At 40.7% G+C, this 26,436-nt stretch overlaps 1 protein-coding gene across 1 annotated transcript in view; it reads right to left on the reverse strand.

Moving 5' to 3' along the window:
• Nucleotides 1-24,655, reverse strand: part of THBS4 (thrombospondin 4) — a 46,334-nt gene extending 21,679 nt beyond the window's left edge. The window contains exons 1-8 of the mRNA XM_081278631.1: nt 24,252-24,655; nt 19,920-20,123; nt 6,537-6,784; nt 3,659-3,767; nt 3,195-3,277; nt 2,809-2,860; nt 2,394-2,596; nt 760-897 (exon numbers count right to left, since the gene is read on the reverse strand). Coding sequence (XP_081134757.1) covers nt 760-897; nt 2,394-2,596; nt 2,809-2,860; nt 3,195-3,277; nt 3,659-3,767; nt 6,537-6,784; nt 19,920-20,123; nt 24,252-24,339 — 1,125 coding nt within the window. The 5' untranslated portion in view covers nt 24,340-24,655. The remainder of the gene's footprint in view (nt 1-759; nt 898-2,393; nt 2,597-2,808; nt 2,861-3,194; nt 3,278-3,658; nt 3,768-6,536; nt 6,785-19,919; nt 20,124-24,251) is intronic.
• Between the last annotated feature and the right edge of the window lie 1,781 nt (nt 24,656-26,436).

Consider the following 26,436-nt stretch of genomic DNA (forward strand, 5'->3'; position numbering starts at 1 on the left):
TTTGTCATTAAAGGAGAAGAAGAAAGCCTTGGAATCCTTCCTCTAAGCAACCCCTTGTCATTCTGTTGTGTCTAGCTTGCCTCCCTTTTCTTGTCTAAAAACTGATGTCCTCTAGAATCCTTTGATAGGCATCTAGGAAATAATGAACCCCTGCCCTTCTTCAAAGCTAATCATTTCCCTAAGGTAGTAAAATATATTTATAGATCGACCATCTTTAAGGGCTGAAAACATCAAAAAGAATTTCACAGTCAGTCAGTTAAATAATGACCAGGATACAGTAGAACATTTGGAAATAAATGGAGACTGTCACGAAGTACTCAAGTGTTTTATGGCGATTTATAGCTTATATAAGAAAAAGGGTAGGTTTCCTCAGGGTATTATTTTTACTCTTGAAATCCTCTCATCTCCAAAACAGCTTCTGATTGGCAACAGTGGCTCAATAAAGAGGACCTAATTTTCCAAAGCTTTTATTTGTTCCCTGTTTCTCAAGTTATTCTGCAGGACAAAATGTCCAAAGGCTACAAACAGAATAAGTCTACAATCATGCCACAAATCCCCATTCTCTGATTCCAACTTTAACAGATTCTTCCCTTCTCGAATATAACCCCAGAAACGAGTTGAAGACCCTCTAACTTTCTCATCGTGCACTATGACATCTGATAGGCATTGGCTGCTCCAGGAGATAAAGGGTCATACAGAAGAATTGGGAAATTGTTCTCATAAGACAAAAAATGAATAAAAACCATAACTTCAACCCACCTGCTTGTTTGTCTTGGCAAAACTGATCCCAACACCCTGTACCAGGGGCCCCATGAAGCCCACAGGGCAGGCATCACATCTGAAGCCAGGAGCCAAGTTTACACAGCGGACACCTGGGTAGCAGGGATGGTATTTGCACTGGAGGAAAAAAAAATCATAGTCTTTAACTACACAGAGAAAACACTCTCCAATCCCTCACCTATCTGTACATGCCTATTAATTCATTTAAGTCTTTTTTTTTTTTTGGTGGAAAATGATAAAAGGAAATTAAGGGTTCTAACTTCAGAATTACCCATTGGATCCCTGATCCTCCCAACCTGGGGTTGCCTTCTGTGGGCTTTTTTGTGTCACAGAATAATGCACCTCCAAGTCAAGAAGTCCTTAATGTGAACCAGTCCACTCCCAGTGTATATGCTTCCTGGTGTTCTAGCATGGAGTGTACAAATCCCTGTGAAAGGACTGTGTCCCTGCACCGCTTGTAAGCTGGCTGTTAGATGACTCCAAAGGCATTAGCTAAGCAATTCAAATGGAAAGAGCTTGAGAAGGTAATGCCAGGGCAGATGCGTCTTCAGTAAGATGGGATCCTTCAGAGTCTGCCTGCCTTCGTGCCCTGTTAAGTTCATTGTTATTCCAAGGCTTTTGTGGTCTAGGAGATTGGTTTTGATACCTTTTATTTAAAAAAAAAAAAGCACTTGAACTAATGTAAAAAACATGACCACTTCCTGCCCTTTCAAAAAGGAGGAAAATTCCAGCTCACAGATAAAAGCCAGATGCAGTTCTATGAAACGCATGCAGATGTTTCTCCAATTGAGGGATTACTAAAGACCATCTTAGTTGCTCACAACTGGGGGCGGGGGTGGGTAATGAGATAAGCACTACCATGAGCCTGGGGGAGCCCAGGGTGCAGCTGTGTCTCTGTGGTTCCCTGCATTTCCCTGTCTCCCCACCACCACCCAATCTCTCCTTTCAGCTTTCTTCTGGCTGGTGGGTGGGGAAGGCACATTTTGATGGCAGCCTTGCTACTTTCTATGGACACAGCTTTGCAATGAGACTAGTGACCAGCTAACCATGGTCCTGAAACTGTCTGCTTCTCAGATTCTGCCTGCTGATCAGAGAGCCTGTATTAGCTGTATGTGTTCTCACTGGCTCCCTCCCTGAGCACTTCTGGATAATCACAGGTTACAGGCCTCCTGGATAGATCTTGGCATGAGATTCCCAGTGCTCCTCTATTTTAAGAGGCCTGAAGAAAACCATTATAACTCTTGAAATATACCCTTACACAGATCTTCCCCTCCCACATTTGCAAAAGCATGAGGAAAGCGAATTTCTATCAGACCGCTTAGGAGAAATAATCAATGCAGATGTTGGAGCAGTAAGCAAAAATCACAGCATTGCAGCAAAGGGACTGGTAGACAAGTTGGAAACAGGAGAAATGACAGCCACGGCTACAACTGTGTCCTGTGCCTCCTTTATCCTGATGCTTACTGTGTCTCAGGGTCTCAAGGACTCATAAGGGAGTAGTTTGTGATGAAGCCCAAGTCGTCCTTTAATTACTAGCATGGCTTCTTTGGCCAGAAGCTGAAGGGTGTGGACAAAGCTTAAAGAGCTCCGGCCCCATCTAAATGAACTTGTACCTCATCAACATCAGAGCAGGTGATCCCGTTCCCTGTGTAGCCATCAGGGCAGGACCCACACTGGAAGCCATCTCTGGTGTCAGTGCATCGAACGCCTCGGAAACATGGGTTGGAGTCACACCGGCGTGTAGGGCGTGTTGGGGGAGCTGGGGGTGCTGGGGGAACCAGTGTGTTCGGGGTTGGAGACTGAAAGCTGAGAGGACCTAGAGAAAAATAATAATTAGTAGGCTTATGCACCACTGGGGAACATACAGAATATAAAATGCAATTTGGGGTTTCCTGATAAGCTTTTCTTCCCTTCCCTCCAACTACATGTAGACTGGAAACTCTGCACAACTCTGTGCTGGAAATTGTGGTCATGTGATGATCTGGATCACCTGACTCAGAATGGGCCAGTCACCAGGGAGGTACTTACCACAAGCCTGGCATTCAGAGATGGTGTTTCGTAAAAATGATGTTTCCTTGACCTTTAGAAATGAGAAGTGGAAAACAGATTGAAAAAAATCCAGGAAGAAAGAATCTATGTAGAGCTGACTAAGCACTTCTTATAGTCATGCTCAAGGAATCCTTTATGGCTCCCCCTTGTCCTGGAGCCATGCAGTGTTCATTGCAAGAGTGTCCCCCATTTCCAGAGCCCTTCTGGCCAAGCCCTGGGCTGGCAGGCTGTGTAGGGGACACCTGAGGTGTGGCTCAGGACATGTCGCTCTCCCTGCCTGTGCAAGCCCATAGCTTCACTGGCTTGTGCTGAGAACTGCTCTGATAAGACTCTGGCTTTTTTTCATGGTATGTCCTGTTCATTACCTGCTGTCTCAGAAGATCCTTCACTTCTGCCAGAAGTTGGTTTAGTTGTGCCATTTGACCCAAGAACTGCCGATTAAAGTCCCCTATAGGAATAGCAAAAGGTAAGGATTACTCATCCAGTGACGGTTATTTCTAAGTGACTCAAAACCCCCAATGATTCCCCACCCAGAGAATCATCATGACAAGATTCAATAACTTGGAGTATCTGCATTTAATTTGGAGCAATTTATCTAATTTACCTAACAAAATAATGACAATGATGCTTCTGGTTAGTCTGAATTTGTTTGAGTTACAAAAATAAAAGTGCAATGAAAAGATTTCTTGCCCTTGATTTTCCCAAGAGCCTAATTTCTGCAGATATATTCTGTTGGGCTGCTCTGATGACAGCCTGCCTTTCAGTCATGGGACCTAGCCCACTCAGGGGGCCTGGAGATGGTCTGTGAAAACTGCCTGGGAGCCCACACCTGTGCTTGTCGTGGCCAGGGGCTCGCTCTGCTGCAGGAAGCAGTCTTGTAGGCTGGCCACCTGGAACAGTGAGCCTCTAACCACCAGCTTCAGCTCTTCCAAGAAGTCCTGGGAAAAAAAAAATCACATTCATACCACAGATTGCTGCCACTGTTCCAAAGCCAATGTGCTTGCAGACTCACACAATTTTCATAAAAGAGCAGCCCTGTATACCTGGATGCCAACATCTTACATAATTTTGTAGATTCACATTTTTCTAAAACTTGTCAGTCTTATCCTTTTGACTGAAGCAAATATGGAAGTAGTCAGTTGCCTACGAAAACGCTGGCATCTAACTTGGCCTGAGATTCCATCAGGGTGGCTGAGGGGAAGAAGGGCTGTTTTCCTTCATGGTAAGTGAGTTATTTTGTGGCAGGAGCTTCTTAAGAACTGTCTGGAATTTGTTTATCAACTTTAGACTAAAATAAGCTATTGATCCCAATTTTAAACAGTATTGTTTTTAGGATGTCTTGGCTAGAGGATTTTGCAAAGCCTCTGATTTCCCTGGGTTAGGAGAATGAATAAGCAGTCTATTTTATGATAATTAGGAAGTTAGCACCATAGTTTTATATTACTAGTTGCTATCAATCATTCATCGTTAGCCACAAACTCAATTTCCTCTTCCCTTTATCTTGTAATTTTTACTTATACTCACTTTTATTATATCTCTATATGACAGAAATTGTATTAATTGCTAATGTGAAGTCATCATTCTAATTTTAGAAATGAGCATGCTAAGGATTTTCAAAGAAATTTTTGATTTGACTAAGATCTATGCAACACATGCTGTGTAAAGGAAAGTGTGTTGGACATCAGACTCTAGTTCCATGGAGACAGGACCATGACTGGTTCTGTTCACCACAGAATCTCTGATGACCAGAACAGGCTATTTGTTGACTAATTAATTTTGAATGAGTGAGAAGGTGACTACAAAAACCAAGCCTCTGTGGTCCCTGCTGATAGTTCAAGGAACAGAGCTTTTGAGAAAATTCTAATGAGTATAGATTCTCAAGAACTTGTCATAGATGACTTTTAGAAACTGACTTATTGGGTTGGGGATGTGGCTCAAGCGGTAGTGCGCTCGCCTGGCATGCGTGCAACCCGGGTTCGATCCTCAGCACCACATACCAACAAAGATGTTGTGTCTGCCGAAAACTGAAAAATAAATAGTGAAATTCTCTCTCTCTCTCTCTCTCTCTCTCTCTCAAAAAAAGAAAGAAAGAAACTGACTTATTTGGTGGTGGACACTAATTTCTGAAATTGTCAGTGACACAATTTCTGACTCTTATTTTGATTACTTGGTCTATTCAGAAGTAGTTAAACATATCTTGCAATTCATTATTTTTTCTCTGTATATGTCCACATTAAAAAGTTCTTCAAAAGTCACTGCAAAACCAAAACAAACCCCCACCTCCCCCCAAAAAAACCTTTAGATTTTAGCTTTCTTGGAATTTCTGATTAAAAAATACTTACTTTTCATTCAAGCATAAAATTCTAGGATCCGATTCATAGTTTTTATATTACTATTTAAAACTTTACTGCAATTCTACTTGTCAAGGAAGTCATTGCTTACACTCTGTTATTTGTACAAGGGTGTGGAGCAGCTTGTAATTAAAGCACATATAATGAAATAATAAAATACAAATAGAAAATGAGGATTAAGAGATAGGAGACAACAATATTATTGGCCACAACAAATAAACACAGTTATTCATTTTGGCATTTACTTCTGTACCAGATAAAATCTAATAATTATGGCCAGATATAAATGATTGGAAAGGACAAAGAATACTAGTAGGAAACCAAGCATCTCTTAGCACAAAAATTCTAAAAGAAATGTATCCAGTAACTTCTACAGCAAGTGCAATGAAATATTAATAATAAAAGAACCATTGGCATGGTGTAGAAGACAGAAATGCTAGGATTTTTTTTTTTTAAAGAGCATGTAGATCTAAGTTGGCTGGCAGTTAAATTTCCTTTTTTCTAGTGCATTTTTCTGTCATGACCTGTGAAAAATTATTTTTTTTTTGAGAAGGGGTTTCACTAAATTATCCAAGGCAGCTATCTTATCTCAAACTTATGGCTGGGATTTTCTTTAAAAAATTAAAATCCCACCCCTGGGTACTGGGGATGGAACCCAGGGGCACTCTACCACTGAGCTATATCCCCAACATTTTTTACTTTTATTTTGAGACAGGGTTTTACTGAGTTGCTCAGGTTGTCCTCAAATTTGTGGTCCTCCTACCTCAGCCCTCAAGTAGCTGGGATTTTAGGGATGCCCCATTATGGGGGCTTCCAACCAATCTTTTTCCTTTTTGTTAAAAACAAATAAATAGGAGAGGGAAGGAGGAGGTACTGGGGACTGAAATGAAGCAATGCACATGTGTCAAAATGAACACCACTATTATGTATAGCTATAATGCATAATAAAAACATAAAAACTAATAAATACTATAGAAATTATGAAGACAGATAATCCTGTCCCCCAAAGGTGATTATTTTAATTTTAGCTATTCCCTCCTAACTTTATAATCTGAAAAGTTAACTCCAAAGAGTGCATTTTTCATAGGAGGCAGAAGCTCTCGACTTTAGTTTCATATTCAAATCAGTATTTTTCACAATACTGATACCCAGGCACGATCCCCACAGATTCTGATTAATTTGTCCAGGGTGGCACCCTCGAAGTTCCTCAGGTGACTCCAGTGCACAGCCAGCATTAGACCCACTGACCCGGAACAGGGATGAGTCAACAAAACGTTTTCCATAACACAGGCCTTTGCATTCCCTAGGCCTCGACATTCCATCTTTTCCTTCTGGAGAATGGTTTGTGGTTCCTACCTGTGCTTTCCTCTGGAAAGTCCTCAATTCGATGGATCCAGGATTCTGGGAGAGGCCAGAAAAGGCTCTGGGGAGATTGTGAACCGAATCCACTTGGGTGCAGTCCACGTAGAGCTCCACAGAGCCAGCCCCTCGCTGCAAATTGGTCAGCCTCAGGAGCAGCCTGTGCCGCCTCCCGTCGGCCAGCTGCAGGTTATTGAAAACCACCAAATGGATCTTCCCATCATTCTTCAGGTAACGGAGGATGGCTGGAACCAAGCACAGGTCAGTGAATGGTGTGATAAGGGGACGGGGGCCAGTTCTGTGCTGAGCAGCCTCCTGGTCACAAGGCTAGGTCACTGGAAAGAGGACAAACAAGTTGATAAATACTGATTCTCCATCTTTTGGGTGCCAGGTGCTGTCACAGACACTGCAAGGCAGGAGCACTAGAAGCCCACTCTCCTCCTGAGAGTATTTTGTGCTGCTAGGGAGAAAAACAATACTAGCAAACCTGAAAATAATACAACTATGGATAGTGGCAAATACAGTAAGAGAGTAGAACCCTACCAGATAGCAAACTAAAATCCAACTAAGCTCCTTGGGCATGAATGCATTAATTTACCAAACATTTACTGAGCACTACCATTGGTGAGACTGGGTGCTATCCTGGGTTGCTTTAAATATTTACTATCTCCTCATTGCTTTAAATATTTAATTTCTCCTCATGAAATTGGAATAACTACAGATGAGGAAAGTGAAGCTGAGATAAGTGAAAGAACTTGCTTAAGGACATCCTGAGTGGCAGGACTAGAATTTGAACCTGAGTATGGTTTATTCCATGACTAATACCCTATTAAGCATGGATAGGCCTTTGTAAGCATATGTCAAATGGAAGGCTCCTCAGCAGCCCATCCCTAAACTTAACAATGCTTTAGGAAAACAAAAGGTATCAGTGACTGCAAAAGAAGGAAAAGGAGGGAAATCTACTACTTTACTTTCTGTTCTTTTTTTCCCCCCCTTCTCCCTATACAGGTAGCTATCTATCTTCTTAAGTTCACTAAATAAAAATTGAATTTTAAATTCTGGTTTTCTTTCTTGTTTTTAATTAATTAATTAATTAATAATTTGTTTTAATTTGTTATACATGACAGCAGAATGCATTTCAATTCATAGTATTCAAATGGAGCATAATTTTTCATTTCGCTGGTTGTACACAAAGTAGAGTCACACCATCACAAAGGAGAGTCACACCATCACACCATTCATGTCTCTTCATACATGTACCTAGGATAATGATGTTCATCTCATTTCACCATATTTCCTACCCCATGCCCTCTCCCCTCCTCTCCCTCCCTGTTTACCCTATCCATAGTTCCTCCATTCCTTCCATGCTCCCTCTACCCCCATTATGGATCAGCATCCACTTATCAGATAACATTTGGCCTTTGGTTTTTCTGGGATTGGCTTATTTCACTTAGCATGATATTTTCCAATTCCATCCATTTACCTGAAAATGCCATGATTCTATTCTCTTTTAATGCTAAGAAAAATTCAATGTTCAACATCTCTAGCAATTAAAGAGATGCAAATCAAAACTACTCTAAGATTTCATCTCAAGTCAGAATGGCAGTTATTAAGAATACAAGCAACAAAAAGTCAACAAATAAATGACCTTACATTACATCTCAAAGTTCTAGAAAAAGAACAACAAATCAACACCAAAAGCAGAAGAAAGGAAATAATTAAAATCAGAGCTGAAATCAATGAAATTGAAAGAAAAGAAACAATTGAAAAAAATCAACAAAACAAAAAGTTGGTTCTTTGAAAAAATAAATAAAGTTGACAGACCCTTAGCCATACTAATGAAGAATATAAGCAACAATAAGTGTTGGCGAGGATGTGGGGGAAAAGGCACACTCATACATTGCTGGTGGGACTGTAAATTGTTGCAACAACTCTGGAAAGCAGTATGAAGATTCCTTGGAAAACTGGGAATGGAACTGCCATTTGATCCAGCTATCCCACTCTTCAGTCTTTACCCAAAGGACTTAAAAACAGCATGCTACAGGGACACAGCCACACCAATGTTTACAGCAGCACAATTCACAGTAGCTAAACTGCAGAACCAACCTAGATGCCTTTCAATAGATGAATGATAAAGAAACTGTGGTATATATACACAGGGAATATTATTCATCCTTGTTTTTTACTCCATGATTGTCCTGAACATATTGGGCCCTGACCTAAAGTCTGGTTCTAGAAGCTGATCCTTTGCAAAGGGAACCTATTGGCTGAGGCTTTCGAGAAAGAAGATTAAAGTTATTTGCTTCCAAGGTCTTAGTGGGACTAGCAAAACACCTCCAGGTCCATCCACAGGTACTACTCTTAAACCCAAATTCATTGCTAGACACAATCCAAGATGTTGCAGATGTTGGCTAGCTAATGTGGTAAACACATCATTGTGGTTCTAAAGGTCTGAGCTAAAGCTTTCAGTTGCCCCCAAATGGAAAAGCCTGAAATTGGTAGAACTGATCTGGAGGGCAATTTGATGGTGTGTATCAGAACCTTAACTATCCAGATCCTTGGCCCAGCAAGGTCACTTCTAGGGATTAAAACTTAAAAATATTTACTATCTCCTCATTGCTTTAAATATTTAATTTCTCCTCATGAAATTGGAATAACTACAGATGAGGAAAGTGAAGCTGAGATAAAAAAAATAGAAAGAGAAATAAAGAGAAAGAAGCACCAGTTGTATTATGAACATTTATTTCAGAAATATTTGAATCAACATACATCTAAAAAGGGAGGATTGGCTACTTATTATTATGGTGTAATAATAATGAAATGGAATATTATGTGACAGTTACATATTAAAAGCACAAAAAGATATCTCCAGGATTTAGCTAAATTAAAAAGACTGTAAGTCATTATAATTTCCTTCAGAAAAATCTATATGTACTATATTTTATATATTAAAAAAAAGAAAAAAGAAATGTATTACATACATATGCCCGTATGATGTTGCTGTCAATCTGTATGATTTGTGACAAGTAACTCAGACCATCTTTTCTCAAATACCTTTTTGGTAGAGTATAAATGCCAGCTTGGTGCTACCACGTGAACTAGCCAGCCAAGAAGACCTGATTATGTTGCAATAATGCCAAAGAAAAGAATCACTAAGACTTTCTGCACATTTGACTTTCTAGGTTCATTTTCCTACCCCTTCATTTGATTTTTTCCATTTGACCAAAGTCTGAAGATTGTCAACTGACATCAGGTCCTGTGACAGAGAGAGACATGGCGGCAGGAGGAGACAGGAAATCTTCTCTTACATCTACCTAGTCTCTGTCACATGCTTCCTGAGAGCAAAGAAGTGGAAAGAGCTGGCAGGACAGACTAGCTACAAGGATTATCTATGATTATGCTATAATAGCAAGTTTCCTGAAGTGTCAGTAAGACTTAAAGAAACAGGGTCTGAAAAGAAAGAAAACAATGGATGGGGGAAATTGGCACGAGAAAAAATCATTAAGGTATTTCTAATCTGGGCTATAGCAGAATTTTTACTCTTTTGTTTGATATTAATTGCTAAGAATTTATAATAGTAGCTGCCTGACTGGAAATTGGAGACATCCATAATAACCAAAAAGAGGGAGAGGTTGAGTCCAAACATAACCACTAATTCAGATTTTTTTTAAACTTCAATTACTTTACTATTTAAAAATTTTGCAAATGCCTGGAGTTTTTCTAGACCAATAAAAATACCACTTGGACCACCAAACTTGAAACAGGTCAGCACATATTTATTCAATGTCTCCTCTTTCTAGTTATGGCAAATACTTCTGTTCCTTATATTCACAGTTTAAGATGATATACATAGGGACTTAAAAAATATTCTTGATTTTCCTCCCCAAACTGAGATTTCTGTGAAATCTCAAAAGGAAGCACATTTTTCTTTCACTTGCTGCCTACTGTTAACAGGGCCTTCGCAGGGCACGTGGGCCATGGTTTATTTTCATAACCGAATAGCAGAGTTAAATTTTATAAATAGCACTAGTGCAGTACTTCATATATAGCAGGTGCACATTAAGCATTGTGAATATGAACTTTCAATGAATAATTAAATGTGTTTAAAGCCTTTCATGTAGAAAATAAAAAGGGTTTAATTTCAACAATTCAACATTTGTTCCAGGTAGCAAAACCTACTATTGTGTTTGCATTCTCATTTAAGGGAATTCTGAGCTTCTGCCTTGCTTTTTGTTGCAACGCAACACTCAAAAGACAAACTCCTTGGGCTCCTAGATCTTGTGACAACAGCAAGAGGTGGGGAATAAAGGAAAGAAGACTCATGGAAACTTCCATCTTCAGTTAGCAGACAAATTATCAAGTGCTTTGACATTTACCATTCTTCACACTTGATCCAATAATTCTCGTTTCTCTTATGGCTTCCATTTTTCATTTTTCTGTTTTATTGCAAATTCCTTACTTCAGTGCCTCTACTTATTTTATCCTCAGAACAGTAAGACTACCCCAGAGGGCAGACAGATGCCTGCTCACTTAACGTGTTCACGTCAGTCATACTGAATCTGGAAATAGCAAGAGCTCTGGCTGTGGAACCAGTGGCCTGCTGGATGGGAGTTTCCCTGACCTTCTGGGAGGCAGCCCACGGGGACAGGGAGAGAAGGTACATGTTCCCTTCTTCTCCACAGCCCCTCTTCCCAGGGTTCACCTCACCCCATGTTAGCCCAACACACACAGAACAAAGAGAACAAAACAGAAGAAAATACCACAGAGGAAGAACACCATCATTGCACCCCCCAGCAAAGGATGAGAAGCCAGTCCCCCAACACCGGAACCCACCACACCTCCTGACTCCACCACACCTCTGCCATGTCACCACCCCAGGGAGCGCTGTGGTCAGGAAAACCACCCTTGGATACAATTCTGTTTCTTTAGCTACAACACATTCAGTTTGCAAGCTCAGTTTTCACTCACAACCAGCTGAACAAATCTGCTTGGTGATTCCAGCCTGCCTATCCTGCAGGTCCACTACCAAGAGTGCAGCCACACTGGACTGGAGAGGAAGGCTGTGGGCCAGTAGGAGCTCCGGTTGCAATGGTGTCTCTGCCTCTACTCTGCTCCATCTCTGGGTTTCTCTGTTAGATTCCTGCCCCACCCACTGTGGGTCTCTTCTGCACAGATTTTTGGTGCAGACAGATTGAACTTCTCCTAGGACCCTCCTGGTTAAGCTATTGCCTTCTCAAGCAAGTTCACAAACATGCAAACAAAATTCTTCAATGATTCCCTAGTGGTTTCTAGGTAATGTCTCAACTCCTCATCCCAGAACTGTCCGCAATCTCTCCACCAGGGTAATCTCTCAATTACCCTCTGCATTGCCAAGTCTGTTTCATACTACTTTTCCTACATGTGTAGCATCTGAGAGCAATCATACAACTATTTATGGAATAAAAAAAAAACACATAAATTCACCTATTCACTTTGATTTTTGCTACAACTTCTTTAAGATGCAGAGATGTTTTCTATTGGTTTATTTATATAAATCATTTACCTCTAAATTTAGCATCTTTGTGACCTATTTTATGGCACTGTCCAAAAGCTGTATTTCCATGCCAGGGCACCAGGCTGACACAGGAACCATACAGCCCAGCCTGGCTGAATACAATCTCAGTGACTGGAAGGCAATGAGGAAGCAAATCCAAGCAATAAAGATTTGAGGTGTTGCTATCTCAGGAAAGAATTTTAAAAGGTGCTTTTTGAAAAGCGAACCTGGTAGTCAAAAATATTATGAAATGCTGAATGTCAAAGCAATGACGCAGGGTGCTAGCTTTAAAAAACGAAATGAAAGTATTTTGTCTGCTTGAGCAAAGAAGTTCAGAGTGACCTGGACTGCAGGCACCACGCTCAGAAGGTAGTCTGGGGCTTCCTGCTTTGCTTGGCAAATGACTTGACTCTTTGGCACTTTTAAAAATTGACATCATTGTCAGTCTTTCCTCTTCTTTTAACATAATTATACATTTTTAAAAATGTCTTCTTCCTACTAATGTCTTTTGTGATGCATAATCTTGTTTGCCTTTGCTTATTATCTTTATGTCCTAAACTCTAGGTCTTGGTGACTTTAGTACTTTGGAAATACATACAAAAGGTAAATCAAATAGTTTTTCCTGAAAGTACGTCAAGTAACTTCTAGCTGTGATAAATGCAGCCTATTTCAAAATTTTCTTGTAACAGTTTGAACAAATATAAAGTTTACAGAGTACATATATATATACACAGAGCAAACAAACTACCCAGTGAAAGAAAACCCAGCAATTATATTAAACATCTGTGGAGGTATTTTTTGTTTTGAAAAATTATGAGACTCCTCATAGTATGCAACTAGCTGGTAGGTGACAGGGCTGTGAGGTGCACAGAATCTAAAGGTCATGTTATAGACAGAAGCTGCAAAGCAATTTCTTAAGCACCTATGGAACCTTTATAGCCTTAGTAGAATCACAGAATATTAGCATTATAAGTCATCCAGCTTAATATTTCACTTCACAAATCCCTTCAATAAAATGCAGCCTCCACCAGCACATTTCCAGTAACAAGGAGCTCATTACTTTGCAGAGAAATCCATTTCATTTTTGGATGGCTTTCCAAGATTTTCCTAATATAGAGCCAATACCTGTTTTCTCTGATTTCCACCAATGGATCCTAATTTTACTCTTCAGAGTTATAGACAGATTTAGTCTGATCCTCATTTCAAATGACTTTCTTCAAATACTTTAAGGCAACTTTCATACCTGTCCTGTTTTCTGTCTAGCTCCTTTATTCTCCAGTTCCTTTAACTTTTTCAACTTGGATATGATTTTTAAAAACATGGGGTCCAGATGGGTGTTGTTTTGGTGACTCTTCTCAAAGTAGTCTCTGACCTGACCTGTACATGTCCCTGTGAAATGTGTGCAGGATTAGACGTAATATTATGATTGTGGTTTGGATAATCAGAGTACAGTGGGACTATTAGTTCCCTTAACCTGGGCACATGTGTGCATTAATGAAATTTAAAATAAGGAGACATTTAAAACAGTTTCATTGCAGTCTCTTTTCAATCAACAAACCTTTTTGAGCATCTGATATGTGTCAGGCACTGTGTTCAACACTGATTGGTTTTTAATGCTGTTGAACTCTTAGGTTAGATCTCCCACATCGTGTAGTTCTGCAAGTTTTCAACCCCAATGAATTTATATTTTTGTTAAATTTCATCTGCTGGATTGGGCCCACTGTACTATCTTAATATTGATGATGGCATTCAATATATTCAACTCAATTTTCTAACTTCATCCCACTTGCAAATGCAACAATACCATCTTTTTAAAAAATACCATTTTAAGTTATTGCTTAAAAGTTCAAGAGAGAGCTTGTCAAAAGCCAACAGATATGTGACTATTAACCCATAGAAGTACTATTATCTAGCTCATTTAAAAATATTATTCAGAAAGGTATGGAGAATGACTTCATAAGATTCTTTTCTGAAGTTAAAAAACACTATGCCCAGAGCACCTTTTTGATCTATTAGCTTAGAAACTTTATTGAAAAAAAAAGTTTGGTGTGACATATTCTTAGCAACCCCATTTTGCCTTTTAAAAAAATCCTAGATTTCTTTTCCAGGCAATCCTAAAATACATTGATAATAATACAAACCTCTGGGGGTTTGTCCTAAAGTTCACCAGCCTGTGGTTTTCAGAATTCACTTTTCCTCTCTGATAAAAAAGGGAAACATTTGCCTCTCTACAGTCTATTCTCTGTGATTTCTAAATGTCACCCATAGTGGCTCCACTATCACTTTCTTTACTAAATACCTCGATATATAATTCACTGGACAATTATATTCCCTAAAGAGATGGAGTGGATTTTTTCCTTATCTCCTCATCTAGCTTGGGTTTTTGTTTTCTTTTAAGCCATTCTTGACAACTCAAAGAATGTTTCATTGATGGGTAAGACAGAAACTAAAGAGCTATGACTTATTGCCATAATTTACTAATTGTGCACCACATGGTCCTGGCAGTAGGTTTATTCCTTCCTTACTTCTCCCTATTCTGAACATAGCTAAAAACATCCCTTTTATTATCTTATGTGTGAATCACTAACTTTGACTCAGTTAAGTTTCCGTTTCTCTGTCCTAATCATTATAGTTTTGTGTCAAGTTTTAAATTCTTTCCATCTTCTGCATATGACCACTTTGAAGTTGAGCTCATTCAAGGGCGTCTCATAGGAATATTTTGAAAGTTAAAAGGGAAAAGGAGGGTTGAGCTTTTATCATAATCCTGACACTTTTAAAGGCTCAATAAATGTTGTTATTAATGTTTGAGGATCTTCATTTCCCCTACTCATTACTGGGTGCAGAATTTTTATTTCTAAACTCTTCCATCCCTCTCAAACTGTGTTTCTTTAGCCTGCGGTCATCAAAACCACTATTCTGAACCATAAGACATCTCCTATCTTTAGGCTGAGCAGTCTGATTCTATTCATGACAGCAAATGCTTGGGGTTCCCTTTACCTCCACAGCATCAAATTGTGCGTCTGTGACAACTGAATGAAGACTAAGGAAGCAATTCTTCCCATTTTCTTTTTCTGAAAGGTTAAGCTATCATCAAGGAAAGTCTTTTTTCTTTGGAAGACAGTTGCCTAAGTAGCAGACATTGATTGGTCTATCTATCCATTCATCCTATCCTATTTAAGAGCCTGGAATTTTTATTAAGCCTCATAGCCTAAAGATTATTATACTTTACAAAATTCATTTCTTGTAATCAACCTGGGATATAGTGATTATCATCTCCACTTTAGAGATGATAACCCAGGGCTAAGAGAGAATCAGAGAGGTACTCAGGGTGACAAACTAGTAAGATTTCTAGCTGGGACTCAAAACCATGAAAATAACTGCAAAGCTGTCTCCATGCCAGATACTAGAAAAGCATCAACCATATCCAGCCACGTGGTTTTTGTAGTATGTTTATTTCTGTCAAGATTTTATTACCTGCATTACTAATAACTACAGATCATTTGTACCAGAAATACTCTTATATTCCCATCCTAAAGTTCTTTAGCATTCATTCATTAACAAAGCTTATTTTGAGCACTTACCATGTACCAGACACTGTATAATTTCAGAATTTCCACAGTGGTATACACCTTCTTTAACAAACAAGTCTGCTCTTCTCAGCCTCCATTTATTCTATCCAATCTGCTCAGGAACCACTTCTACGTTCAAGGCAGTGTGCCTGGACCCCTATACATACAAACTGCTGCAGCAGATGCAGAAAGAAGTTAAGGGGGCTGGAGATATAGCTTAGCAGGTAGAGTATTTGCCCTGGGTCAATCCCCAGCACCACAAAGACACATGGACAGACAGACAGAAAGAAAAGGGATGTTGAACCTCCCTGTCTTGAGGGAGCTCACAACCTTTTGGAGAGAAGTACCAGACGTAATTCAAATACAAGGTAAACTAAGACTAGTCCTGTCCTTAAGAGGTGCCAGGTGATACAAAGAAAACTATCCAAATGTGTTGAGGTGTACTGGGTTGGGGGCAGGGGGCAAGAACATAAGGATGGAGAAGGAAAGATGGCATCAGTGGAACCAGGAACTGCATGAGGGACAAAAGGAAAGGCTGGTGAGGGTCATGCAGTGGAAGCCCTGAATGCACCTTTTTCACTAAAGGTCTCTGGGGTCAGGTATAACTTAACTGAAATGTTAAGTTTTGCAAGAGCAATGAGGTGGCCGTAGGTGGGATGGCTTGGAGAGGGTGAGTGTGGAGGGAGAGTACAGTGGCAAACTCATTCTCTGCAGTCTTCTTCATTCGTTCTACTTTAGGTTGTTTCAGGAGCTCATCTGGGACCATTCAGTCCAATCCTGCTCTTTGATACCATCTGTGAAGTCACCTTCCTTTCTCTCCCAAGTCATGAACTTTTTAAAGTCTGTTAAAGGGAAAGCTTTTATTTCCTACTCAGGTATTTAAAGCCAGCAGAGATACCTTTGGATTTCTTCTGACTGCTTCACTGTTTTCCATGCAAATCAACCAAAAGCCTGATCAGCTGAGCCTCAGCCAGGTTAAATGACACCTGGAGCTCACTATCCACAGAGCTATCTTCCCCCATCCTCCATAAATTGTGTCAGTATGGCCACCACGGACACCTCCATGGGGAGTCATGACCACATACCACCTTTCTTCCTTGGGCCTGATGAACCCAGTGACCTCTCGTTATTGTTCTAGTCAGAATGGACTGCTGCTCCTTCCCAGAACTACCTAGTACTTATCCTACTGTTCCAGTGACAGTACTTCTCTATGCACATTCTTCATCCCTCCAAGTTTTAATACTAGTATCAATTCCGTTATTTCCTGAGAATTCTGGATTCTTCTGGGCTCTTTTTTTCCCCTCCACATTTTCTAAGAAACTTCTATCTTCTCTAATAATTTGGGGAGGGGTGTTAGCTTTCCATTACTGTGACAAATACCTGAAAGCAAGAACTTAAAAGGAGGAAAGGTTTATTTTGGCTCACAGTTTCAGATGTTTCAGTCCATGGTCTGTTGACTCCATTGCTTTTGGGCCTGTGGGGAGGCAAATTATCAGGGCAGCGGGTATGTGGTAGAGAAAAAGCTGCTCACCTCATGATGGCCAGAAAGCAGTGAGAAGCAGAAAGAGGCCAGGGTCTCAATATCCTCCCATGGGCCCACCATAAGTGACCTAACTTCCTCTAACTAGGCCCCACCTACTAAACGCTTTACCAACTCCCAACAACACCACAGGCTGTAACCGAGCCTTTAAGCACATGGGCTTTTGAGGTCTAAAACCATAACAGGAAGCATTCATCAACATTTTCATCTTCTCCGGTAAAGCTTCAATCTGGTATTTGGAGCTGGTGTTTACAGCTGCAACACATTACCGGTGATTCTCCAGAGGAAACACACTAAGAGTCCCTCACTCATTGATCCACCTGCCCATGTATCCAGTGTTACTTTTGCCTTTATAGAGGAGACGGAAAGCATCAGTGTGAAGGAATTTGCTTCCTTGTGTGTCTTGACATCATAGTCTCTCCACCAAAGGTTCACATAGACTGGCCAATTTAGAAATATAAGGCAAGCTGCAGGAAGGGTGAAATGTTAGGATCAAAGTTTATCCCTGTACTGAGAACCTTCTAGCCATTCAGCTGAATGAGTTGAGGAAAAAAAAAAAAAAAAAAAAAGGAATCCTTCCAATGCATCTGAAGTAGTTTTAGTAAGAAGCTGCTGACTTACAGCTGAAAAGCAGTGATTTTACAGCTCACAATGGAGTAGCTGGATGGTTGGGAAGTGAACACTTCCTTCTATAGATGTGAGGCAGATGGGGCTGTTCCATTTGAGGCAGATGGCAGACAAATCACCTTTCAGCTCTAAGGACAGGCAAAGGAAGTAGGAATGGCTGCCCTATCTGCTGACCATATCCCCAGACACCATCATTACCCAAGGCCTCATCACAGAAGTGAGAGGCCATGAGGTATAGACAGAATGCTGACTTGGGAACAGGCGGAAGGAAGGATGGGAAGCACTGGAACTTGACCTAAAAAGAAGGGTTCAAGTCCCATTTCTTTTTGCTTTAACTCTGTAGTCCTATGAAAACTAAGAATTAGGGATTTTTTTTTTCAGCTGCTAAGTCTATAGATTAAGGGTTCAATCATGAGGAGAATCCAAGAGAGTGTCTACTTTAAGAAGCAGCTTAAAGAAATATAAAACCCAAGAAGAAGGCCTAGTCCTCCTGTTTTATTAAATGCAGGAGGCAGCCTTATCTGTCACATTCCTCTATAAACAGGAACAGGTGTTGTCCTTAGGGAGCCGGTGGAGGGGAAGAGCATAAAAAACAGCAAACATTTTCTTTGGGAGTCATTTCTTAGTATTCGTAGCAACTCACTCCGACAGCAAAACAGACAACAGCAGAGGGATCAAACAGGTGGCATACCTGTGTAAACTGGCGTAAAGCAGGCAGAAAAGAGAGCTTTTCATTCTGTTCAACTGGTTGAGAGGTATTTTCTCCATCAAGGCTAGCCAGGTGATTATAGAGCTGGGAATGAGTTCTGCTCAGCCACAGGCATCCAAGGGAACATAAGAGTAGTGTGGATGGTCGCTACAGAATAAATGTTTGTGTCCTCGCCATCAAATCCATGTACTGAAGTCCTAATCATTGTGGTGGTGTTTGGAGGTGGGACCCTTGGGAGGTAACTAGGTCTAGATTAGGTCCTGAGGGTAGAACCCTTGAATGGGGTTCATGTCCTTTTATGAAAGACATAAGCACCTTCCTCTCTCATATTCTCTCATCCTCTCTTTCTTTCTCCATCCCTCTCTCCATCCCTCCCTCTCCCTCTTCCTCCCCACCCTAAAGAGGATACAGTGAAAATATGGCCATCAGCAAACCAGGAAGTGGCCATTAACAGAACCACATCTGCCAGCACCCTGACCTTAGACTTCGCAGCCTCCAGAACTGTGAGAAATAAATGTCTGTTGTCTCCGCCATGATATGCTGTTATAGAGCCTGAGCTAAGACAATGGCCTAATTATCCTGGGTCTTCTCTCTTCCAGAACCAGATTCAGAATAACAAGAGAATGGGACAATGTCAAAAAGCATCTTGGCCACAAGCAATTTTCCTTTTTGGCAATGCTGGGGACAGAACCCAGTGCCTTATGCTTGACAGGTAAGCACTCTACCACTGAGTTATACCCTTAGCATTGGTCTTCATTCTTTTTCCCAGTATCACCTCCCCTAATATAGGTAAATGTACAAAAATATGGCATTGAAACAAAAATGAACAATGGGTGAGAAAAAAAAATTGTTCAAGGGAACCATTTTAGGGAAATGGGATCATTTAGGGATCAGACCCCAGATCCTGGAATAGGAGAAAGGAATAGGAGAAGGGGATTTATTTATTTTTAATTATTTTTTGCATACGGGGGATTGAACCCAGGGGCACTCTGCCACTGAGATATATCTCCATTCCTTTTTGGCGGGGAGGGTATCAGGGATTGAATTTAGGGGCACTCAAACACTGAACCACATCCCCAGCCCTATTTTTGTGTTTTATTTAGAGACAGGATCTCATTGAGTTGCTTAGCGCCTTGCTTTTGCTGAGGCTGGCTTTGAACTCTTAATCCCCCTGTCTCAGCCTCCGGAGCCACTGGTATTACCGGCATGCGCCACTGCATTTGGCTTCCCCATCCCTTGTAATTTTTTTTAAATTTTGGGTCTCACTTAATTGCTCAGTCTGGCCTTGAACTTGTAATTCCCCATCTTCATCCTCTTGAGTTGTTGGGATTACAGGCATGCACCACCATGCCTAGTCTGAAAAGGGGATTTTTAAGAAAATAATTTCTGCAAATTTGCTTACCTTTGTTTAAACGCCCCATCACAGTAAATTCAAAATATTTGCTGTTGTCGGTTGAGGAATAGAGGCCGAAAATGGTAGCTGAGCTTTTAGTCTGTAGCTTGAAGGTGCAGATCACATAGAGCTCGTTAAGGGTGGGATCTGTCAGGACTGGTTGCAGAGCACTTGGGTTCAGTCTCTGACTGGAGGACGGAAGAAGGTCAAAGACTGGGGAGAAGGGGAAATGAAGGTAGTCAGCAAAAGATTAACTCGGGGGCAAACATTTGTATGTGTGTGTGTGTGTGTGTGTGTGAGTGAGTCATTGGACAATGAGGTACAAAATAATGTAAATGAATCTCTTGTCATTTTTTTTCACATTGCTAAACTCATAGTTCTTCCTTGTCCCTTTTATAGTGTTTGGATATTCGAAGTAGAAGAAATATCACACAATATTCATCCCTGGTTATAGCCCTTAAGAGGAGACTAAATTTGCAAACACAAAATTGGATTTGGCTGAACAAGTGGCTTTGAAAATGCCCGCTAGGAAAAGCACGAAAGGCTTAAAGTACAAGGGGGACAGGTGAGAGCGTCCAGCTAGTTGTTTTTCTCATGTCCTGGAGCAGTGAGTTTTCATCGTGGCATCCCTTATGTACCTCCCAGACCAGAACCAATTGCATTTTGTTGGTCAGTGATAAATGACAGAGAATTCAGCAGAAAGCATGGATATGGATAGATACAGTATCAGCAGAATGATTTGCTAGCTTGGTGAGACCTAAGTGCTCCCTTTGTGCCTTTACAATTCTTCAATATTTCTCTGTTAAGAAAAATCCCATTGTGGAAACAAAACAAAATGATGTGATTTCTATTTCTTGACTGCATCCTGATGGATGCAGTTGGTCTACAAAAAACTGAAATCTGCATTCGTATTTGTATAAGTTGCTTTTGATCAAGCAAGCAGCACTTTTTCAGTATAGTTTTATAGGAGTCATGAAATCTATGAGAGAGCATATCCAGAGCTATTTAAAAGGCAAAGGTCACATTTGGATACTATTCACTAGAAGTTACTTATAATTTCTGTTAGTTTATGCAAATATGATTTGAACAATTCCAAACCGGTGGGAACTTCAGCACTTAGAGCTGTCTCTTGGGATACAACAATCTGGTTAATAAAAGGGTGATATTGATAACATATGAGAAACTATCACAAAGCAACACCATGATAAGCATCCTAATAGAAAATTGTACAAGGAACACAAAAAGGCAATTTACAGAAAGACTCAAATGCCCAGTAAAAATATAAATAAATGTTCATATGCTTATCTAATGATGAAGAAATTGCTAATTCAAACAGTAAGATATTACTTTCACTACTAAATTGGAAGAATAATAAATGCAATAATGCCCAACTGTTGGTGAGAGTTCAGGGAAATGGACCCTCTTATCTACTTAGTAAGACTTAAAACATTTTGAAGACAGTTTAAATAACAGTATCAAATGTCCTAAACACTTTGACATAGCCATGCTGCTTATTAAGGGAATAATGGATAAAACAATAAGTGTTTTAGGTATTAGGATATTTGCCATTAGCGATAATTCTAGAATTTCTATTTTGGAAGGAATTTTAGGGAGAAAATCTAAGTGGAAGAGATGGGAATCCTGAAGCTCTGTTGGCATTGGACTTTGTCATGATAACATAAACTGTTCTTAGCAAAGAAGAAAGGCTTGACAGAGGTTAAAGGAATGGTTAGTACCAACCCAAGTCCATCCATGACACCTCAAGTGTTCTATAAATAACTATTCACAATATCCAAATACTAGAAACAACTTAAGTGACTTAAAAACCTTGCTATATTAATTTTCCTTCCTAAAAGCACAAAACCATCTACTTTTAAAAACACAGCTATGTACTTACAGATGTGGAAAGATGTTTATGATAGATGAAGTATAAAAGTTATAAACTATATGTGTAACATGATCCAATTTGTGTTACATATCCACACAGAAAAAAATATTTGAAGTGAAAAACAATATAACAACATGTTAAAATTAATAATAGCTATCTTTGGTTTGATAAGTTTTTTCCTTTTGTGCTTATTCAATTTCTACAATGAATAGCCATTGCTTTTGTTATGAGAAAAAAATGAATAAAAGTTCTAGAACAAAGATGGGAAAAAAACAACAACCAAGCTACTTAAGAATGTCTATTCTTTTAAAAAGACAATTTGTCTTCTAACTGGATCTAGACAGTTTCTTTCGAATTTACCAGAGAACCTTACACAATAATGAATTTAATACTAGTTGTGTTGGAAAGCAGGCTCTCTCTGTGTTCCTTTTAGTGCCTCACATCCCCAAACCATGAAGACAGCTGCCTATTATATTTCAAAAGGCGAATCAGGTTTTTTAATTTCCAGAGAACAGGAAACTACATTCCCATGAATGGGGCAGAAGGGAAATAAGGTAATGTGTTTAAAAGTCTCATTCTGAACAAGGTATCTTCAGAAAAGAGATGTGTGTTCAAGGTATGAGACTTGCAATCAAAAGGAACTCTGGTTCTCTTGATTCTTGCTTCAACTTTGATGAGGTTCATAATTTAACTCAAGTTAAACTTGCTGTATTTCAATCTGTGTGGTTCATCCGATCCATTTGCTGCTCTCTCAAGAGGTAGAGTTAGAATTAGTTAGTAATGACTTTAGAGAGTGTTTTGAAAAGGAAATGAGATACTACCATTTTCTATTAGCGTTATCACTTTTTGGTAAAAGTATCAGAATCCAATCATAACCCTCTAGTATTAGAGGTAAAATTACAGCTACCAATGAGCCCAACTATTATGGCATGTAAATCAAATACATTCTAATTTAAGACTAGCAATGCAGCTCAGAGGAAAAAGGAGATAAACAAATTATCTAGCTGAGCTGATAATTGCAGACTAGGCAACTCAATAAAAAAAAATCTATCAGAAACTTGAATTAATCAGATCATCTACTTCAACTAAATTAACCAAATAATTTGCATTGTATAGCCTGAATTTAAGTCTCCTTAAAACTCTGATGTCTAAGAAACAGAATCTATATCTAAGGTATACCATGAAGTTGTGTGTTCAAATGTCAAGAATTTATACAACACAAAATATTATACCCATATGTTCAAACCTGCCAAATAACATCTCCAATAAGAAAACTTTTGAGTTGTGTTTCAAAACTTCTGCTTTTATCTTCCTAGGAGCTCAGAATACAATCCTTATTACAGACTATAGCTTTCCAAATATTTCGACCCAAACTAAAATTAGTGCAGTATCCAGTGAAGCTTCAGTTTGGGGTTGTCTGATCTGGAACCAAAATGAATTATTTGGTGAAATGCAAAGTTTAAATGGTGACCACTGCAATGAGGAGTGAGGAGAGTTGAGAAGACCCTCACATACTTTGCTCTGGCTTCTTAAGGAATAACAATTTTTACTTTAAGTTGTATCTCTTCCAGTTTTATTTCCTTGGTAATAAATCAACCCAGGCACCAAATTCAAACAGGAAAGTCACCCACCACTGGATAACCAGTCAGAGCCCCAAGCTCTTTCCTTGCTTAAATATTTTTTTTCCTTCTGATCTTTACACGAAATTATGTTTAACATTAAGTGCTTTCTGCCCAGGGGCTATCAGCATCCCATCTCATAAAGGGGTTGGAGAATTCCCCAGGTTTATCTTTTCAAACTTCTTATGGAATTTTTACCTGTTCATAGAAAAAGATCAATTTTGTAACCCCTCTCTATCTCAGGAATTAAGTGATCAAACCAAATTCTGAAAGAACTTTTGCTTTCTGGGATCCAAGCAGACTGAATAAAGGCGAGCAGAAAACAGGGCAAGGGAGTAAATACCAGGCCTTTCTCAGGGCTGTGGGTCTACCGTTTGGGGCGAACATGGATTCCCACAGTTTCCGCCCCGCCCAAGTGAAAAGACGTAGGGTTCCAGGGCTGAGTAGAGGGAAAGGGATATAGCGGGCAAAAACTGGCCTTCATACAACTTAGATTTCACCCTACACCAGACACCAGTTAGAATTCTAGAACTGTGCGTCAAGCTCAGAAGTAAACCTCACGTCTTTGCCTACACCCAAAGGGAAGTTTTGCATCTCTCAAACTATTGTTTAGAGAATTAGTCTTATCTCAGGATAATCAAATTTCAGGAAAAATTTCACCGCTTCCAATCACAATGTGCTTTGATTCTGGTCCCACTGGGCAGAGGTGTTTGAGCAAATCCCCCAAAGCAGGGTCGAACAGCAAGAGCTGGTCCCTCCACTCGCCCAGCGAGCGCAGGACGGTGGGCCCCGCGACCCGAGCCGGTTCTACGCTGCCGGCTGGGACCCACTTACCCTGGAGGGTGGCTTGGGCGCCGGCTCCTAGCCACGGCTGCAGGACCAGGTGCAGCAGGAAGAAAGCGGCTCCGCGCGGGGCCAGCATGTTGGCTCTCTCCGCTCTCCGAGGGGCCCGTAGGCGACAGCTGCTTTGGCTCTACCTCAGGGTCCTCGAGTGGTGCCCTGCCCCTGGGTCGGGGCCCCGCGGGCAGCACAGGTGGCACGGGTGCGAGGTGCGGGCAGCGAGCCGGGCGCGGCGTCCGGGCTGCCGTCGGGAGGGCGCTCGAGTACTGGCTACGCGCAGCTGGGGGCGCTGGCGGCTGGGCTCCGGGGCCGCCGCCCGGAGCTTTATGTCCTGGGGGCGGGGGAGGACCGAGGCCAGGGCGGCCCCCTTGGCCGGGATCCCCTTTTGCCGGGAAGAGTGGGGGCGGCCGGAGCCGGGATCGTGGGCCGCAGAGGGAAAGGCGTGGGTGTGGGAGGAGAAGGAATGCGAACCCACAGAGTCCTGGGGTGGGCGCAGACACTGCCAGTGCTTAGGAGTGGGAAGGGCGAGGGTGGGCAGTGGGGGCTGCGGAGGGAGGGAGAGGTGGGAGCACAGCGGGAGCAGCCTCGCGCTGGACAGGCATCTCTAGCCTGAGACCTAGACCCTAAGGAGAGAGGCAAAGGGGAGGAAGACACTGGCCCGCTGGTTTGGGGCACCATGGGTCCCCTCTCCTCTGATACTCCTTTTGTTTTCTAAAATGAGCATCACTTGGACAGGCTTCCTATGCCCTTCAGGGTTCTCTTCTGTATAATTCCGAAGGCTCTCCAGGAAAATTCTGCCTCCTTAAGCAGTCCAGAGAGTTTGCGGCGGGGGGGCGGGGAGAGCTGGGGATTGAGCCCAGGAGCATTGTGTCTCTGAGCTACATTCCCAGCCCTTTTAACATTTTGTTTTGAGACACAGTATTGCTAATTTGCTGAAGCTGGCCTTGAACTTGCCATATTTCTGCCTCAGCCTACCAAATCACTGGGATTAGAGAGCTGGGTCACCCCGCCCCAGCTCTACAGGCTCTTCTTGAACACTTCAAATGGTGAATATTTGTTTCCCTAGGTTTTGAGACATGAACAGTGGCATTTGAGAGTTTTTGTGTTTTTAATTGAAATAAAACACATCTCCAGAAACCCATCCAAAGCTAAATATAGGATGGTGGGGCAGTGCTTAATGGAGAGTTTATTTTCAGTCCAGTTTCCTACACCCTGTCTACCCACCCCTATTCCATTCTCCTTAAAGATTTTGTGTGACATTTTAAAGGTGTGGTCCTAGAACTATAAGAGAAGGAAAACACCTAAGTAATTAATGTTTCTTCTAGGCAGAGCCTCCTAAGAATGATATGGACTAAATAGAGGGGGAAAAATATTTGAAAACCAGTAGGAAATTTTTCTGTCTTTAACATCGCAACTAATGGAAAGGATCCAGACAAGTCTTTCTACCCCCATATTTTATAAAAAATGTCATTTCAAGGCTAGGGTTGTGGCTCAGTGGTAGAGCAATCACCTAGCATGTGTGAAGCACTAGGTTCAATTCTCAGCACCACATATAAATAAATAAATAATATAAATAAATAAATAAATAAAAGTTTAATTGACAACTAAAACATTTTTAAAAAAATAATATCATTTCAAAGTTTAAGAGCTACCTGTTACAAACTGGGAGATTAACCCACCATTGTATTCCCAAACTGTGCTAGAATAATCCCTCACCAGTTATGATTCTGCTTGCAGCTAATAACCTGGAGATTTGTGAGCTATCTTCAGAGCCCTCTTCCATTTGGGGTCAAACACAGGTTAGCCAGGTTTCTTTTAATGTACATTATACTGAAGCCACTAGATGGAATGGGTCTGCCAATATGGGTCTGGCATATGTCTGCCAATGGAGAGCCTGAAAAGATGCAAAGGGTGAATGTACATGTTTCTATATTATGTGTCTGTTAACTGATAGAGTGGACTAGACTTATAAGACTTCAAACCCCCAAACTGTGTCCCAGGACTAGCCTGGGTGGGTTGGAGGGGTATCCAGGCTTGTGACCAATGCTTCAAGCAGAATACCTTTACTTTTGTATGTTTTATACAGTGAACTTCAGAATAAAATTTTCTTTGAAGAGTGGATATTCAAAAGGTTGAAAGCCACTATTCAGTGGCTCTCAACTGATTTGGTCTATCAGAA

This window comes from Spermophilus citellus (genome assembly GCF_964194105.1).
Source record: "Spermophilus citellus genome assembly, chromosome: 1".
Lineage (NCBI taxonomy): Eukaryota > Metazoa > Chordata > Mammalia > Rodentia > Sciuridae > Spermophilus > Spermophilus citellus.